Source organism: Ascaphus truei, chromosome 2 (genome assembly GCF_040206685.1).
Source record: "Ascaphus truei isolate aAscTru1 chromosome 2, aAscTru1.hap1, whole genome shotgun sequence".
Lineage (NCBI taxonomy): Eukaryota > Metazoa > Chordata > Amphibia > Anura > Ascaphidae > Ascaphus > Ascaphus truei.
The window spans coordinates 489238450-489259119 of NC_134484.1; the positions used below are offsets into that span (position 1 = coordinate 489238450).

Genomic DNA, 20670 nt, shown 5'->3' on the forward strand with positions numbered 1-20670 from the left:
CTGCGGCCCGCACGTTATGTGGGACGGAGGAGGAAGTACCAGCTCCTACTGCGGCTCGCTTCCCCCCGCGGCCAGCTTCCCAAGCTCACCTCCCGTGGCACCCCCTCCCGAGCCCACCTCCCGTGCCCCCAAGCCCATCTCCCGCAGCAGGAGATATCGGGGGCAGCAGGGGAAAGCGTCCGGCGGCAAGGTAAGTCACCCCACCCAGTCACTGTCACCCACTCACCCAGTCACTGTCACCCAGTGACTCTCTCCCACCCAGTCACTGTCACCCACCCACCATCTCCCACACACACACCCAGTCACTGCCTCCCACCCAAGTGTCCCTGACCCCCCCTCCCTCCCAGTCCCCCCCCCTCCCAGTCCCCCCCTCCCTCCCAGTCCCTGTCCCCCAGTCTCCTCTCCCTCCCAATCCCCCCCTCCCACCCACCCAGTCCCTGGCCCCCCTCCCACCCACCCAGAACCCAGTACCCCCCACCCACCCCCCCATCCAGTCACGAACTAGAAGTTAAAAAATAACCGGGTCACGGAAAAAAAAAGTTCGGGAAACCCTGTTCTAGAAGATGCTTACTCTAAAACAAGCAAACTAAACAGGAAAGATTTATTAACAAAGAAAGATAAACCATCAAGTGTAAATACCAATGCTGTAGTTCAGCTAGATGTCCCTTTCATTACCCAATATAACCCTCTCTCCGCCAAAATCAAACGTGTCATAAACAAACATTGGCACTTGGTTTTGCAAGATCCAATTCTTAATCCATATCTTCCGTCTAATTCAAAAGTTATTTTTAAAAAAGCCTAATCACTTAAAAAATCCATTGCCCCTAGTTGCCTCAAATCTACTAAACAAAAAAAAACACACAACAATCATTCTTTAATCTTAAAGGATTCCGCAAATGTTTAAAAAACAAAATGTGCAAATTGAATCTGCAGGAATCCAAAAATGTCAGAAGCTTCTCATCTACTCACACAAAAAAAGAAGTTGTCATCAGTCACTTTATTAATTGTGAATCTGTTAATGCAGTATATTTAATTCAATGTCCATGTCCGTAAACTCAAACTCAGATTTGCAGAACATATTACTAATATTCAGAAAGGATTCACATAACATAGTCTTTCAAGACACTTTAAAGAAGTACATAATCAGAATCCATCATTGTCTGTATAGGTGTAGCCAGGTCCCCTTTGCGCTCCCCGGTTCCCCGTTCCTCTTCCCCTTACCTTCACCAGTGAGAAGACAGTTGCGGGGGCGAGCGCGTCTCCCGGTGGCGTCGGAGGCAGGGTACCGCCATCTGTGTTATGCCTGTATGGGCGCGGAGGCTCGTGCATGCGCAGACGCGACGCGGCAGCCATTTTAGTGCGAAAGAACTGGCATGAAAGGCGCTCCATAGTGCAGGGACCCCTAGAAGTCGCATATGCGCAGTTAGGGCGATGCGGCGGCCATTACAGAATTGTGCATGCTCAGTGGAGAGTAGCGGTCGCCATTACAGTTCGGGCACGCGGCCCCAATGTTAAAGAGGGCCATAACGGACAACAACTCCCAGCAGCCTCTGGGGACTGCCCTTTCACCCCTATCACCTGCTGCATTGAAGCCAATAGTTTACAAATTCTCCTGCAGCAAAGGAGATACAATGTTGCGTGCTGAAGCCAGGAAGCTGACAGCGGAGCACGAGTGTGAGAGTGTCAGTAGGAGCTGGGACACAGAGAGGGGAGGGTGTGCTTGTGCAGGAAGGAAAGTAGCCTTCTACACCTGCCAGAAGTCTCCCCCAGGCCCCAGCTTGTGGTTTGCTGCAGGGACTCCCCTTAGGATAGGGACTGGGTCCTGTAGAACCAGCATAGTGAGGGTTACAGCCAGGAAGCGTTAAATCCTGACCCTTGGTGGCAAGAGTAAATCACTCTCTGCGGCTGCAGAGATAAGAGACTTTCCAAAGGTGGATCACTCCATGTGGGAGCCACCCACCGCCAGGCAGAGTTTCAGGACGCCGCAGAGGATATCGCAGAGTGCTGGATCCTTTGTGAAGAATCTACAGCCTCAGGTGCTGGAGCACTGGGGCAGGTATCGTATTATATGTGCACCAACCTGCCGGTACATCAAGCGCTGATCCCGCCTATAGGTTCTGGGTCTCTTAGTGGACTCGTGGGACTTTGGGTACACGGTGTTGGGGGAGGTATGTGTGGGGGTTAAGGCACAGTGAGAAGGCGGGTAGTTGTCCCTGTGAGTGTCATAGAAGGACACTGTCACTGCTATTATTGCTGATGTGTATTGTGTTATGTTTGATGCTGCATATAGTAAACTGTTATACTTATACTCCTGTGTATGTGGTTACTATATATGGGTCCTGTGTGGGGTACAATCTACACTCCTAGAATCCTACATAGGTGGAGGCGCTGTAAGTAAGATCGTTCCATAGGATTCACCCCAGGCTCTCACTAGCGGAGGCTCAGGCCTCCTGTGAGCCTAACAGGTACTCCACCACACCTGGTAACATATAGGTTCCCCCTCACATGCACTCTATCTGCGATTGGGGTAGGGGGAATACCCGTTACATTGGTATAGATATACTTGAACCTAATTGGAGAGGAGGAGACCTTGTAAACCAGATCTCTAGATTAGAAACTAAATGAATTCATCTGGTCAAAACATTAATTCCAATTGGACATAACGTAGATATAGATTTATGAGCATTTCTACAAGATTAACTCTATAGATCAATTCCTCTCCAGTTCTGTCCATTCCTATTCACTGTAAGAATATCTGTCTAAGAATGTACCACACCTGGTATCATATAGGTTCCTACTCACATGCACTCTGTGATTGCGCTAGGGGGAATACCCGTTACATTTGGAGGCGCTACTGAGATCAGATCTGGGGTGCCCTATTCTATTTTTGTGTCAAATTGTCCAATTTAATTCTTCACCATGGTTGTAAAGTCCGGACAAGTCTGTAAAGTCTTCACCATGATTGAGGTCCTCGCCTGGGCCTTGAGGTAATATCTTAACCCCTGCCGTGTGGTGGCCGTAGGAGGCCGTCCCGCAACTATGCCCATAGCAAAGGTCAGGGATTATATGTGTAAAATTCCTGGGTGGCCGTCCACACTGTTTATGCCAGGGGGCCCATCTGAGGGTTACTCCTTAGTCTAACGCTGACCTAGTAAAATGGCGTCTCCCGCCAAAGCAGGAGAGCGCACGTGCTGCTGATTACCAGGCTGCACCAAAATGTGTTGCAAAAATCTGTCCGGGACTGGCGGGAAAACCAGGGCCCCGCCCCCGCAATATGAGTGACTCAGTGCAGATCCAGAAACAATTTTTGAAAGAGTGTGCCGCCCGTCCTTTAAATTCCACCAGGGGGAGCAGGCACATTGAGCAGCAATCAGCAACTTCTGTTCACCTTACAAGATGCAGAAAACCCCACCCCCAGTTGTATGTATCCTGGCAATTACAAGGAATGACTGTACCCTTTCTTTTGTATCCGTGCTTACAGCAAAGTGAAGATATGTCTGTTAGCAAGCAGACAGACATCCCTGAGCTACCAATTAGATGCCATATGACAACCGTGAGCGGGGAGACGTGTGTACAATGCTACGATCTCATGTGTAACTGCCCAGTTGGACAGTTGACCTGGGGACCAGATTGTGCTCACTGCGGAGCACAGTTCCTGAGGCCTGTGTGGCAGCGGCCTACGGAACCTGCCAAGAAAGAAGAGGTCGACTTCAAAAGTGGACTGGTCAATGCAGGTAACCAATCTACCCGTCTCACAGAAATTTCGGAGGGCTTGAACACTCTAGCCACGGTTCCGGACCCGGTGCTAGAGTCGGTTCTTCCTACCAACCAATTTCATTGTAAGCTCTTTTGGAGCAGGGACTCCTTTTCCTAAATGTTACTTTTATGTCTGAAGCACTTCTTCCCACTATGTATTATTTGTTATTTATATGATTATAATGTGTATTACTGCTGTGAAGTGCTATGTACATTAATGGCACTATATAAATAAAGAGAAGGTGAATGATCCAGGGCAACTTCGGATTTATTTAAAGAAATTTAATCAGTACAAAACACAACGTTTCATCCTTCAAGAGGACTTTTTCAAGTGACTGGCTTGCAGATAGTATGGAAATGTCCAGTATATATAATTAAAACACCCATGTGAAAAGACTTTAGCACCAATTACCCCCAGTTATCACATGATAGTCAGCAGCTGGCTTCTTGATTTCCTTTGTGGTCTGACTCCCATTCCGGTCGCGCTGACGTCATCAGATGGCACCTGCGCGCTGACGTCATCAGATGGCTCCTCCATGCAGTGTGTTCCGGCTGCCTGGTCAGGCACAAAGTCGCGCTGTCATCTTCCTCATACTCCTTCTGTAGTTGTTCCCCCGTCGTACCGTAATCTCGCGATATCTCCTCTGCATGTGATGATGCCATCTTTGTTGTTGGCAGGCTCAGACCTTCTCCTCCAATGTGCTTGCCATTTCGCACATGCGCAGTGTAAGCGCTCTTCTGTGTGATACTACTGGCTTAAGTACCAGGGGGAAAGGGTTCATTCTGTCTTATCATGGGGACATCATTCCAGGGGGAGCAATAGAAATAAGGAGAGATGAAGAGATTTAATCAGTGAGAGTACATATATACATAGTGCCTGTAAGAGACGTGTTGAGAGGTACGCAATGGAGACTGTTTTAAGGTGAAATTAAAATAAGGCTTAATTGCGCCTGTCACTTTAAACACAGCAAACATGTAAATCAGCAAACAAAATCCGCTCCACTTTGGAGTATATATACTGTACACTTGTACAGTAGTACAGCTCTCTTTAACTGCGTGGTTACGATTCACCGGCCCAAATCATAGGGACATTTAGATATATTTATATATATATAAAGATATAGATAACAGTCTTATAAGAAAAGTCTTATCTGTCTCTTGTAGGGGAAGGCTTCTTTGTTCTCCTGGTGTCCACACCTTTGTGCGATAAGGCAATGTCAGGATCCAGGTTTAGAAGTACTTTCCCCTGTGTCTTGCTGGCAGCGTGCAGTCTCTTTTGGCAGGCTCAAGACGTCTGTGTGACTCAGGAACCTCTCCTCTGTCTCCTTGTTCAGGTCACGTGTGCACAGGAGTCTCACTTCCTGTCTCAAAGGCAGGCTTTTCTTTTTTTGTTTCAATTTTTTTATTGGCTTGTTTACATGTCATCACAGTTTACATTCTTATCCGTTTCACACGGTTGGTGTATCTCTATTTACATCTGTGATATTCCTCTTAACATAACTATAATTTTCCACAACACTTTTTTGCATCTGTAAATCTTTATACATTATTTTGTAGTGGATTACATTTATTCCCTTAGTTTTCTCATCTTTGGGTTTAGTCTTACTTGATGATAAAGGATAGGTCAAGACTAGGGATAGAAAAGAGAGGGGGTTCACAGGGAAAGATGGGAGGAGGGAGGGAGGAAGGGGGGGGGGGATTGAGGCCCATGTGGACTGAGCCCCGACATTTGATCGCCTATCTTCAGGGTAGAGAACATAGGTCCAAAACTTTATGATATTCCTCTAATTTTTGGTTGAGCTGGGCCATTAGTCGTTCCATTAATTTAATCGCTTTCAACCTTTTAATTACTGTCTGCTTAGACGGCACATTTATATTCTTCCAGGCAGCTGCTATTGAGCATCTAGCAGCAGTGAGAACAAAATTAATCATCTTCCTCATTGGGGTGGGTGCCTCTTCAACGGGCTTGGACAACAAGTATATCAGAGGATCCAGAGGGATTTCTGCCCCAGACATTTCAACTAGCATATTTTGGATCATAGCCAAAACTTTTGTATCTGTGGACACGTCCACTATATGTGTACCATATCTCCTCTCAGGCCGCACCCCCTCCAGCATAAATCCGGTGTGCCTGGGAAGATCTGGCTCAGCCTACTCAGGGTTAAGTACCATTGGAATAGAATTTTGTATATATTCTCTTTCGTTGTTGTGCAAATTGAGGTTTTGGCTGCCGATTCCCAGATATCCTCCCAGTCTTCCCTGTCTATCTCTATATTGAGGTCTTCAGCCCATTTCAACATATACTTATGGTTTTGGGGGGTTGTTTTTAAAGTTAGTTCCGTGTATATTCTCAAGATCAGTCCCTTCTGGTATATACCTGTTTTATATAATCTTTCAAATTTTGTTAAATTTGGAAAGCTCTTGTTCTGCGATATTATTAGCAGAAAGTGTCTGATCTGGAGGAAGCTGAAAATTTGGATGTCCTGCGTTTGGTATTTTGTTTGTACCTCTTGCAGTGTCATGAGTTTCCCTCCTATCACCAAGTCAAATATCCAAACCCACCAAACAGGGTGTCACGGTAGACCAGACTTAATTCACGCCGAATATACTGGGAACTGATTGAACAGGACAAAATTATAAAATAAACTGAAGATTTATTCCCTTTCGGGCAAACACAAACACTGTAACACATAACAATTGACAATAACACGTACGGGTAAATAACAGGGTGAAGTATCCAAGAATAACTGGCTAGCAATTCTCCCTTGCTGGATCAGAGTCACGAACGCCACAATCCTTCCCAGAGTGTCTCTCTGGAAGTAGAACTGATTCTCTGATCAGCAGCACTCCTTTATATATCCCTCTGTGGCTATAATTTACATGGGAGGGGGCTGCTGGACATTGATTAAGTTTGGGCCACAACAGCCAGGGGGCATGAAGAACCCATCCCTGATTAAATCAGAGTCTGTGAAATACAATGTGCTTACTCCCAGATCTGAATATCAGCCTTTCACCCCCCCCCCCCCCTCGGGAGTCCCGACACCTAGCTGTCCCTAATCCTATCAATTCTATAGAAAGCTTCAATTTAAGTGGCTTTCCTTCTCCATAGAAATGATAGTAAGAATGGAATATCTAATTTGCTTTCTGGCAGGGCTGACACCCAAGCACATTTACAGAAGAATAGTGATTCACTAAACTGTGGGATTGTATTTACAGGTAATAACAAATACAGACTTTGAAATACATTCTTACACACATAGAAATATATTTACACATCCCCTGTTCTTCCCCAGAGGTTAAATACATTTGGCCAAAATAAGCCTTACAAAGGTGGCCAAGTTAAATAGATTTAGGGGTAGCTAGCTGGAATTCATAACAGTTTGTGATGCCAGCAACCCCTATCGTCACACAGGGTAGACCGCTATTCGGTCACACAAGAGTACAAAAAGTAATAACGTTTTAATAAACAAAATAAAACCCAACAAAACACTAAAATAGTGATAAATATATATGAGATACAGACCCTTATAATTGTGGGGCTAATCCAGTTACCACCTGATTCAGCTTAATACATCACTGCCCCCCCCACCCAGCGCATGGGAATGTTATTATCACTATTTTAAGTGTTTCGTCGGGTTTTATTTTGTTTATTAAAACTTTATTATTTTTTGTACTCGTGTGACCGATTAGCGGTCGACCCTATTTGGTGGGTTTGGCTATTTAAGCCTTTATGGTGGCCATGCAAATCTTAGTGTGACCTATCTTGAGAGCAATTACTAGGGGTTTTGTGATCTCTTATGATCTTTTGTTTGTGTGTTTCTACCAGATTCCTTATAGCTGCAGCATGTGGAAGTCATGGAGCTTCCAAACCCGCGCCCACCTCTTGGTAAGTATTGAATTACCGGTTAGTTTTATTACTGTAGTATTACTATTCTACCGGTATATTGCCAAATCCTCCTCTGAAAAATGAAATGTTTCATCTCATGTATGAATCGTCATGTGTGTAAGGAGGCTGATCATATGTGAAAAGGTTTCCAGGCACTATGTACATGGAAATGGTTTCTTCCCTGTATGAATCCTATGGTGGGTGAGAAGCTCTGTCTTCCGAGAAAAGCTTTTACTACATTCTGCACATGTGAATGGTTTCTCCCCTGTATGAATCCGCTCATGTTTGAGGAGATCTGTCTTCTGAGAAAAGCTTTTACTACACTCTGCACATGTGAATGGTTTCTCTCCTGTATGAATCTGCTCATGTCTGAGGAGATGTGTCTTCAGAGAAAAGCTTTTACTACATTCTGCACATGTGAATGGTTTCTCTCCAGTATGAGTCATATGGTGTCTGAGGAGGTTTGTCTTAATACTGAATTGTTTCCCACACTCTGTACATGTGAATGGTTTCTCCCCTGTATGAATCCGCTCATGGTTGAGCAGCTCCGCCTTCTGAGAAAAGCTTTTACTACACTCTGCACATGTGAATGGTTTCTCCCCTGTATGAATCCGCTCATGGATGAGGAGCGTCGACTTCACAGAAAAGCTTTTACTACACTCTGTACATGTGAATGGTTTCTCCCCTGTATGAATCCGCTCATGTTTGAGGAGATCTCTCTTCTGGGAAAAGCTTTTACTACACTCTGCACATGTGAATGGTTTCTCTCCTGTATGAATCCAGTCATGTTTGAGGAGATCTGTCTTCCGAGAAAAGCTTTTACTACACTCTGCACATGTGAATGGTTTCTGCCCTGTATGAATCCGCTCATGTCTTAGGAGATTTGTCTTCTGAGAAAAGCTTATACTACACTCTGTACATGTGAATGGTTTCTGCCCTGTATGAGTCATCTGGTGCTTGAGGAGGATTGTTTTACTACTGAATTGTTTCCCACACTCTGAACATGTGAATGGTTTCTCCCCTGTATGAGTCATCTGGTGTATGAGAAGATTGAACTTAATTCTGAATTGTTTCCCACACTCTGAACATGTGAATGGTTTCTCCCCTGTATGAATCCGCTCATGGATGAGGAGATCTGTCTTCCGAGAAAAGCTTTTACTACACTCTGCACATGTGAATGGTTTATCCCCTGTATGAGTCATATGGTGTCTGAGGAGGTTTGTCTTAATACTGAATTGTTTCCCACACACTGTACAAGTAAAAGGCATCACTGCTGTCTGAATAATCTGGTGTGGAGGAAGTTTCCCCTTCAGTGAGAAACTGCTCCCACCATCTGTACATGTAAAGGTTTGCTCTTTAGTGGGGACACAAAGGTGTGTGAGCAGGTCCCTGTCCAGTGAGAAGCTTTTGCCACACTGACAACAGAGAAAAGGCTGAGCACCGCGGCTTCTTCTTAAATCTCTCGCATACCTCTTGCTGGACCCATATTTAGAGTCCGTCTCTGCTGTGTGCTGTATAAGGTCTGTAAGTTCACCATCATGTGGCACTGGTTCCTTGCACGTGTCTAAAATGTGGCAGGAATCATTGTTTTTTGGCACTTCTGGCCTGCGAGGAGTCGGGCAGCTTCTGGATGTATCAGAGTTCAAGTTCTGTTCCTCATTCAGGCCGTTCTCTAACAGAAGTAAACAAAAAATACAGAACAAATGTTTTCAATCTGTAAATCAAATTACTGAACGCAAATTACAAATCCAAAAAACACTGAAGAATGTATTTCACCAATACTTAATTAACTAAATGTTCTCTTCACCGAGGGTTTTAAACTTGTAGCACATGGACATCCAGTGACCCTCTATGACTTTGGTGGTGGTCCCGAAGGCCTGAAATGTATTTGTAGCAGCTCCCACAGTGAAATCATTTTGATACATATATAACGTGTATTTATTACTGTATTCATTATTTAACCCTTTGCGGTCCAATTAATTTTCTCTAAGTGCGCCAGCAGGTCTAATTTAATTTTCGGAAAAAAAACCACATACAGCTTTTTCTTTTTTTGCATACACACTGCGCACTGACACTCTCACAGCGCACATACACTCTCACAGCGCACTGCGCACACACTCACAGCGCACTGCGCACACACTCACTACACACTGCGCACACACACTCACGGCACAGTGCGCACACACTCACTACACACTGTGCACACACACGGCACACTGCGCACACACACTCACGGCACACACCTCACTGCGCTGCGCTCAGCACACACCTCACTGCGCACAGCACACACCTCACTGCGCACAGCACACACCTCACTGCGCACAGCACACACCTCACTGCGCACAGCACACACCTCACTGCGCACAGCACACACCTCACTGCGCACAGCACACACCTCACTGCGCACAGCACACACCTCACTGCGCACAGCACACACCTCACTGCGCACAGCACACACCTCACTGCGCACAGCACACACCTCACTGCGCACAGCACACACCTCACTGCGCACAGCACACACCTCACTGCGCACAGCACACACCTCACTGCGCACAGCACACACACCTCACTGAGCACAGCACACACACCTCACTGAGCACAGCACACACACCTCACTGAGCACAGCACACACCTCAATGAGCACAGCACACACTCACAACTCACTGCACACCACACTCAAAGCACCCCCCCCTACCCGCCTACCTACGGTGTCAGCTGCTGAGGCATCGTGGGGCCGCGGATCGGTGCAGGACTGGGGGGGTCAGTGAGACTGCTGGGGTGCGAGGCTGCTGATGGGGATCGGTGCCGGGCTGGGGGGTGGAGGGGTCAGAGAAACTGCTGGGGTGCGGGGCTGCTGATGGGGATCGGTGCCAGGCTTGGTCAGAGAAACTGCTGGGGTGCGGGGCTGCTGATGGGGATCGGTGCCGGGCAGGGGGGGAAGCAGTGAGACTGCTGGGGTGCGGGGCTGCTAATGGGGATCGGTGCTGGGCTGGGGGGCAGGTGCTGGGGTCAGTGAGACTTCTGGGGTGCGGGGCTGCTGATGGGAATCAGTGCCGGGCTAGGGGGAATTGGTGAGACTGCTGGGGTGCGGGGCTGCTAATGGGGATCGTGCCGGGCTGGGGGGAGGAGGGGGGTCAGTCATATTAGTGCGTTAATAATATCAACTAAACCAGACAGCAACCTATAGTGTAAAGATACTGTAGATGCCCATGTATGTATGTCTTTATTTATATAAATTAATTAATTAGTGTTAGGTACCCTTGAGATGTAGTCTGCCGTGTAGTGGCTCAAGGGATTACAACACTTTGGCCAAAATGTTAAACTAAAAGACCATTTTATTCAAAAGATATCTATACATATATATTTAGGCACTGTCCCGTGTATAAGTTTCACTGGATGTGCACTGAGCTCTGTTTGTGTTTCATGTTCTGTCTCTGGTTTTAAATATATATTGCCATGCTCAGTAGCACTCCTCTGTGACACATATATGCTTATATATATGTTGTGGTTATTTTGGGGGTTCAATATGAGCTTGTAGGTGTCCTGTATGTTTTATTTATATAAGGCCCGCAGTGTACTCAGCGCTTCACAGCAGAAACAATACAGTACAGGGAATTATATTACAATAAGTGCAACAACTAGTGGGGTGTGGGGCCGCTGATGGGGATCGGTGCCGGGCTGGGGGGGGGGGGGGGTCAGTGAGACTGCTGGGGTGCGGGGCTGCTGATGGCGATCGGTGCCGGATTCGGGGGGGGGGGGGGAGGTCAGTCATATTAGTACGTTAATAATATCAACTAAACCAGACAGCAATCTATAGTGTAAAGATACTGTAAATGCCCATGTATGTATGTCTTTATTTATATAAGGCCCGCAGTGTACTCAGCGCTTTACAGCAGAAACAATACAGTACAGGGAATTATAATACAATAAGTGCAACAAACAAAATCAGACAATAGGAATGGAAATCCCTGCCCTGGAGAGCTTACAATCTAAGTGATGCAGTGACTACACTGCCCATGTAATCTTCTGCCATAAGACCCACATAAACTAAACTGCTCCATTTTGTGTCATATTTTGTCAGTCACAAATACTATTCATATAATTTCAAAAGCACGCGGCCTTGGTGTAATATTTGACTCCTCTCTTTCCTTCTCTTACGTTCAAAACAAAGAAAAAATGAGCACTGCAGAAAAGAAGAACTGGAGGCAAAAGTAGAAAAAATAAAAGATGTATTGAGACACACAGCCTAAGTTAAAAGAGAAACCTCCAACGCGTTTCTCGCCATGGGCGCTTTATCAAAGAGTGGTTTCCTGAGTCTAGAGAGTGTCACGTTATAGGCGCTCCCCGCCGGAAAGACTGCCTACCTGTATCCCAGGTAAATAAGTCCCATGGGAACAAAACAGTCCGGGGAAAATGTAACCACGGAAAGAAGGCAGTATAACTGTGGGGGAGAAATCCAGCAAAAGGACACAATAAAGAATACAATAACAATAAACTTAAATAGACTCATAAGGACAATAAAAATTAAATGAAAAAGCATTAAATTTAAAAGTGGATAGGATGTGGAGAGAATAGCATTATCTTAGATTAATTCAATTAACTGTAACACCAAATAATATAATATAATAATATACATATAATAAATGTAAACTCAACTACCAAGGCAAAGAACAATTTGAATCTTGATAAGGGGAATATACATAATGAATAAGATGTAAATAAATAAACCGCACTGAGAAAATTGCCACAGTAAGGATACAATACTACTCATCAAATGTGACTAGAGAGAGACACATATGTATCTCAATGATATATATATGAAAAACACACACTACTATATAACCTGAGAATGGGCAAAGGAATAATATAGCTTAGAGAAAATGTTTTATGTCCCATTCTGTATTAATCCCAAAAGGGGATAGAGTATTAAGTGAGTGGATCCAAAACATCTCACGCTGATTAAGCTGTTTAATTCTATAACCCCCTTGTGTAGGAACAGGTATCGATTCAATCCCCTTGTGTAGGAACAGGTATAGATTCAATCCCCTCATGTAGAAACAGGTATAGATTCAATCCCCTCGTGTAGGGACAGGTAAAGATTCAATCCCCTCGTGTAGTAACAGGTATAGATTCAATCCCCTCGTGTAGGAACAGGTATAGATTCAATCCCCTCATGTAGAAACAGGTATAGATTCAATCCCCTCGTGTAGGGACAGGTATAGATTCAATCCCCTCGTGTAGGAACAGGTATAGATTCAATCCCCTCGTGTAGGAACAGGTATAGATTCAATCCCCTCGTGTAGGAACAGGTATAGATTCAATCGCTGAAAAATGAAAGGTGGACAAGTTTCCCAATGTACAATTTGTAAAATGTTTGGAAACTAGGAGAATCTGATCTAGTTTTTTAATAGAACGAATGTGCTCCATAATTCTGACCTTCACTGGTCTGATTGTCCGCCCAGCGAATCCTCGACCACAACCGCAGGTTAAGTAATAAATCACAAAATTACAATTACAATGAATAAAAACTGGAATTGTGTGTGTTTTTTTACTGTGTACAATATCAATAGATTTGATAGGATTGGCATAGCACCAAATACACATTTACCACATTTGAAAAAAAACATGTATTAAATTTGATTCATGAACACTGTCTGACCTAGAGGTAAATAAACTAGGCGAAAGATAGTTTGCCAAAGATATTTAGTCTTTCTAAATGCAAATTTTGGTCCTTGTTCAATGGGCTCTAAGGTCTTCCTCCAAGGTGAGCACTTCCCAATGTTTCTGGATGATTGAGCGGATTTGATCTATGCCGTGTAATAAACAGCGGATTGGACCCTTCAGGAGTGCCCTGGTCTCTCCTTGATTTAAAACCCCTGCCTAGAACCAGTCGAACCATAAGACAGTAACTCAGCATGAGTACAGAGTTTGGTATTCATGTAAGCCTCCTCTGTATCCCGTGTTCTACAGCCCCTGACAGAAAATCTGTTTGCCAATTCGGTGGCATGTTGATGAAAAGAATCCTCGTTAGAGCAAAGTCGCCTTAGGCGGAGGAATTGCCCCTTGGGTATACCACGGATGAGTGACCTGGGGTGATTGCTATCTGCTTTAAGAAAGGTATTTCTGGAATTTTGTTTCCTATAAATGTCAGTCTGTATTTCTCCTGTAATGTCAATAAATAAAGTGATATCTAAATAATTAATGTGATTAATATGGTGTTCATAAGTAAAGTTAAGATTCAACATATTGGAATTAAGTGTATTAATGAAAGTGTCCAGTGAATGTGAATCCTCTTCCCAAATCATAATCAGGTCATCAATATAACGCTTGTAAAAAACTAATATGATGCCGAAAAGGATTAGAATCACCAAAAATAAATGTGGACTACATAGTTACATAGTTACAAAGTAGATGAGGTTGAAAAAAAGACGTAGGTCCATCAAGTTCAACCTATGCTAAATTTAGACAACAGATACTTTATCCTATATCTATACTTACTTATTGATCCAGAGGAAGGCAAACATAAAACCCCATTAAGGGGAAAAATGAATTCCTTCCTGACTCCAATAATTGGCAATCAGATTAATCCCTGGATCAACATCCTTCCCATGTATACTTATTTGGTATATCCCTGTATACCTTTCCCATCTAAAAAGATGTCCAACCTTTTTTTGAACAAATCTATTGTATCTGCCATCACAGTCTCCATGGGTAATGAATTCCACATTTTAACTGCCCTTACTGTAAAGAACCCTTTCCTTTGTTGCTGGTGAAATTTCCTTTCCTCCAACCTAAAGGGATGGCCCGAGTCCTTTGTACTGCCCGTGGGATGAATAGTTCTTTTGAAAGCTCCTTGTATTGTCCCTGAATATATTTGTACATAGTTATCATATCCCCTCTTAGACGCCTCTTTTCTAATGTAAATAAATCTATTTTAGCTAGCCTCAACTCATAAGTTAGAATGTCCATCCCCTTTATTAATTTGGTGGCTCTTCTCTGCACACTCTCTAGTTCCATAATGTCTTTTCTTAGGATTGGTTCCCAAAATTGTACTCCATATTCAAGGTGTGGTCTTACTAATGCTTTGTAAAGGGGCATAATTATGTTTACTTCCCTTCCATCCATTGCCCGTTTGATGCAAGATAAGATCTTGTTTGCCTTTGCAGCTACTGCATGACATTGGGCACTATTGCTAAGCCTGCTGTCTACAAGCACTCCTAAATCCTTCTCCATCAAGGATTCCCCCAATATATCTCCATTTAATTTGTAAGTCGCCTTTTTATTCTTGCATCCCAAATGCATAACCTTACATTTATCTGTATTAAACCTCACCTGCCATTTGCCTGCCCACGTTTCCAGTCTCTCCAAGTCCTTCTGAAGAGAAATTACATCCTGCTCTGATTGTATTACCTTACACAATTTAGTATCATCAGCAAAGATGGAGACTTTGCTCTCGATCCCAATCTCAAGGTCATTAACAAATTAAAAAGCAGGGGTCCCAGTACCGATCCCTGAGGTACTCCACTCACGACTTTAGCCCAACCTGAAAAAGTTCCATTTATGACAACCCTCTCTTGTCTGTCCTTTAACCAGTTTTCAATCCAGGTGCATATATTATTACTGAGTCCAACTTTCTTTATTTTGTACACCAACCTCTTGTGTGAAACCGTATCAAAAGCCTTTGCAAAATCTAAGTAGACCACATCAACTGCATTACCCTGGTCTAAATTCCTACTTACCTCCTCAAAGAAACAAATAAGGTTAGTTTGGCAAGATCTATCCTTCATAAATCCATGCTGACTATTACTAATAATTTTGTTTTCCATTAGGTATTCCTGAATATTATCCCGTATTAAACCTTCAAGTATTTTCCCTACTATTGAAGTCAGGCTTACAGGTCTGTAATTTCCCGGTTGTGATCTAGCTCCCTTTTTAAATATAGGCACCACATTTGCTTTACGCCAATCTTGTGGTACTGAGCCTGTGGAAATGGAGTCCTTGAATATTAAATATAATGGTTTGGCTATTACTGAGCTTAACTCCTTGAGAACTCTTGGATGTATGCCATCGGGACAAAGAAGAAGAAGCAGGCACACGGTCTTACTCAAAAGAAGGTTTAATATGCCATAAAGTCCAACGTTTCGGCAGTCAAATACTGCCTTTCTCAAGGTGAAGGCTACCAAACACATGAAAACAGTCAAAATATATACCACCCCCCCTGATACTCACCCCTCCCCATTCTGCCACATAACCAGGATGTTGACGCCCACCTGATGACATCAGAGCTACCATATGGCGCCCCCTTAGTGACGTCAGACATCTAGGTCTAAATCCCTGGCTATACAGCATAGAGCTGTCTTGGAGGACTGCAGCCACAGCCACACCTCTCCCCAGACTGAACACTCCCCCATGATGACGTCAGCGTGACCCGGCCGTCATGGGGGGGGGGGGGGAAGAGGGGAGGGCGTGCACCAATCAAGACTGTACTCACAGGGCTGGACAAAGATGTATCCGTCGCCATGGGATCAGTGTCAGAGCAGGGAGGAGTGAGACACTCCTATAAATCACCCTGAAAGTGTAAATAAACCACACACCAAAATATTAATCAAGCATATGTGCACAAAACTAATACAGCAATATACTATTAAAAACATGTGACTGTATACTGCTGATGACATCAGTATAATCCTGCAAAGTTACAGTGAAATGCCACATAAGAATATGCAGTACATCAGTATTTAGAATATACTAGTGTGTATACCTAGGTCAGAAATGGGTACACACAGCCGGGGGGGGGGGAGGGAGGGAGGGGAAGGGAGGGAGGGAAAGGGAGGGAAAGGGAGAGGGAGTGAAAGGGAGTGGGAGGGGAAGGGGGAGGGAGAGGGAGGGGGAGGGAGGGGGGGGGGAAAGGGAAGAAAAAAAGGGGAAAAAACACACACAAAAAGGATAATCTTCCCAACAGGTAAGTGCAGAGTCCATGGATGGTGCAAGATCAAATATGCCTGTAGAAAGACAAAAAATGACCTTCTATTAAGGAAGCATTTTAAATTCTGTTGCTCATTAAGACCCATACCGTTGCTGGTATTTAAAGCATGTATCCAGAATGCTTCACGTCTCAATAAGAATGTCTCCCTATCTGGAGTGTCTTGTCTAGGTGCTACTGACTCAATACCCATGATGCGTAAAGAGGCAACATTATGATTGTGTTCCACACAGTGTTGCACAAGAATAGAGGGATCCGTACCTTTTCGAATTACACTTTTATGTTCAATGAACCTTGTTTTTAACATTCTTATGGTCTTACCCACATAAAGAAGACCACATGGACACTTTATTATGTACACTACATATTCAGATCTACATGTGATTCTATTTTTAATTTTTATGATCCTCCCGCTGTGGGGGTGACTGAATTGACTACCGGTAGTCAGACTGTTACAGACCGAGCAGCTCATGCATCTAAAGTTACCCGGTCTGCCGCCCTCCAGAAAATGAGGAGTTCTGTAGTTACCCTCATTATCTGCATGTATCAGGCTATCCGCCAGATTCCTCCCTCTTTTGAATGCCACCATTGATGGTACACAGCAACTTTCAGATAATATATCATCATTTTGCAGAATATGCCAATGTTTAAGAATGGTAGATTTAATAAAACCACCAGCTTGACTGTACGTAGTGGTAAATACAAGCCAAACAATGCAAGAACCAAAGAGAGAGAGCACCCCAGGGAGTCCAAGAAGCCCACACCAGTGACTCTGAAGCCCATTCCTCAACAGAACGTCAGAGAGGCCAAAATCCGGCTCCTTTTTTAGGCCAATCCAAGGACAAGGAGAAAGGAAAATTAGACGCGGGGGCCAGGGGAAAAGGAAGATCACCCTATCCCCTACGTATAACGGAGCAGAAATGAGTATGGACACCTTGGTTGTTAATCTGTCTGATTACACTCTTAATCAATGTGAAATGTCTGTCTTAGCTAGGGGGCCATCATATGTACCTACTACATTGTTTAATGATTTTGATTTGGAGGTTGACCTATTTAAATTCGAACGTGTATTAAACCTTAAATCGTTTTTTTCTAACAGGTCTACAGAATCGGGGCATTCTAATATCCAACCAGGGACAGGTAATCCTCCTATGGAACAACAAGGGACAGTTAGTTTGGCCACTGACCAGCAAGGGACAGATAATTCGGCTTCTTATCAAGGTACCAAAATGTGCAAGCTCAAATCTACTTTTGTCCCGCCCTTTAAAAATCAATCAGTCAGCACATATATACGACTGGTTAAGGCGGACATTGCAAGGTACAAAAAAAACAAACATAGGGCTACATACAATATGTCTGTTCAGGAAAAGGAAGCATTAAAAATTTTGACTAATAATAATGACATTATTATTAAGCGTGCAGATAAGGGGGGTGCCCTAGTAGTGCAGAATTACTCAGATTATAAGGCTGAAGCCATCAGACATGACATTGTGACATGAGTGACATTAAATGCTACATTAAATTGGATAGGGACCCTACTTTTAACTATGCGAGTGAAATTAAGGAAATTATCCAAATGGGGGTTAATAACCGGTGGATAACAGAGCCTGAATCTGAGTTTCTAACTATGTTGCATCCTAAATGCCCTATTTTCTATACCTTGCCCAAAATACACAAGAATTTAAACAATCCCCCGGGGCGGTCTATTATAGCTGCTATTAATTCATTAAATCAACCCCTTGGAAAATTTGTAGACATTTCTACAACCTATAGCACAGACAGCCAAGTCATACATCAAAGACACGTTTGATTTCCTTGATAAATTAAAAAAACTCACCTGGTGATGGGACTAATCATATTCTGGTTAGTTTAGACGTGTCTAGCCTTTATACAATAACCCCCCAATGTTGAAGGTCTTCAGATAATCAAGGCCGCCCTCATTCGCCATTATAGTGATACTGTTCCAATTGAATACATTATGCTAATTTTACATTTCATTCTCTATAAAAATTATTTTAGATTTGAGAGTGATTTCTTCCTGCAGATTAAGGGGACAGCAATGGGCAGTAATATGGCCCCTGCTTACGCCAACATATACATGACATATTTCGAAGAGCAGTACATCTACAAATCAGACTTTTTTGTGCATATTAAAAGCTATTACAGATATATTGATGATCTGTTTTTCATATGGACAGGTACGGAGGATCAGCTGTTATCTTTTTTTGAGTATCTTAATGGTCTCCATTCACCGGTCCGCCTCACTAATACATGGAGTACACAGCAACTCTCTTTTTTAGATGTCCTCATTACACAGACTAATGGGGAGTTACATACTGAACTTTATAGATACAGACAGAAATGCCATTTTAAGGGCAGATAGCCATCATCCTCCTTCTCTTATTGATGCATTACCTTTTTCACAGAAAGTCCAAGTCTGCAAAATCACGAGCAGAAAGGATAATATTGAACCAGCTATTGGAGAACTACGTAGTAGATTACTGGCTAGGGGATATCCTCCTGCTGTGTTAGACCGGGCACTGGATAAAGAGGTAAGTGCTACCAAAAATAAGAAGGAGGACAGGCTTGTATTTACCACTACGTACAGTCAAGCTGGTGGTTTTATTAAATCTACCATTCTTAAACATTGGCATATTCTGCAAAATGATGATATATTATCTGAAAGTTGCTGTGTACCACCAATGGTGGCATTCAAAAGAGGGAGGAATCTGGTGGATAGCCTGATACATGCAGATAATGAGGGTAACTACAGAACTCCTCATTTTCTGGAGAGTGGCAGACCGGGTAACTTTAGATGCATGAGCTGCTCGGTCTGTAACAGTCTGACTACCGGTAGTCAATTCAGTCACCCCCACAGCGGGAGGATCATAAAAATTAAAAATAGAATCACATGTAGATCTGAATATGTAGTGTACATAATAAAGTGTCCATGTGGTCTTCTGTATGTGGGTAAGACCATAAGAATGTTAAAAACAAGGTTCATTGAACATAAAAGTGTAATTCGAAAAGGTACGGATCCCTCTATTCTTGTGCAACACTGTGTGGAACACAATCATAATGTTGCATCTTTACGCATCATGGGTATTGAGTCAGTAGCACCTAGACAAGACACTCCAGATAGGGAGACTTTCTTATTGAGACGTGAAGCATTCTGGATACATGCTTTAAATACCAGCAACGGTATGGGTCTTAATGAGCAACAGAATTTAAAATGCTTCCTTAATAGAAGGTCATTTTTTGTTTTTCTACAGGCATATTTGATCTTGCACCATCCATGGACTCTGCACTTACCTGTTGGGAAGATTATCCTTTTTGTGTGTGTTTTTCCCCCCTCCCTCTTCCACCCCCTTCCCCTCCCTCCCTCTCCCTCCCCCCCCCCCCTGGCTGTGTGTACCCATTTCTGACCTAGGTATACACACTAGTATATGCTAAATACTGATGTACTGCATATTCTTATGTGGCATTTCACTGTAACTTTGCAGCATTATACTGATATCAGCAGTATACAGTCACATGTTTTAATAGTATATTGCTGTATTAGTTTTGTGCACATATGCTTTATTAATATTTTGGTGTGTGGTTTATTTACACTTTCAGGGTGATTTATAGGAGTGTCTCACTCCTCCCTGCTCTGACACTGATCCCATGGCGACGGATACATCTTTGTCCAGCCCTGTGAGTACAGTCTTGATTGGTGCACGTCCTCCCCTCTTCCCCACCCACCCCTGACGGCCGGGTCACGCTGACGTCATCATGGGGGAGTGTTCAGTCTGGGGAGAGGCGTGGCTGTGGCTGCAGTCCTCCAAGACAGCTCTATGCTGTATTGCCAGGGATTTAGACCTAGATGTCTGACGTCACTAGAGGGCGCCATATGGTAGCTCTGATGTCATCAGGTGGGCGTCAACATCCTGGTTATGTGGCAGAATGGGGAGGGGTGAGTATCAGGGGGGTGGTATATATTTTGACTGTTTTCATGTGTTTGGTAGCCTTCACCTTGAGAAAGGCAGTATTTGACTGCCGAAAC

At 43.8% G+C, this 20670-nt stretch overlaps 1 protein-coding gene across 1 annotated transcript in view; it reads right to left on the minus strand.

The window, feature by feature from the left end:
* Positions 1-4875: 4875 nt before the first annotated feature.
* The window catches only part of LOC142488443 (uncharacterized), a 55460-nt gene continuing 39665 nt past the window's right edge, over positions 4876-20670 (minus strand). Inside the window, exon 5 of the mRNA XM_075588960.1 lies at positions 4876-9314. Coding sequence (XP_075445075.1) covers positions 7798-9314 — 1517 coding nt within the window. The 3' untranslated portion in view covers positions 4876-7797. The remainder of the gene's footprint in view (positions 9315-20670) is intronic.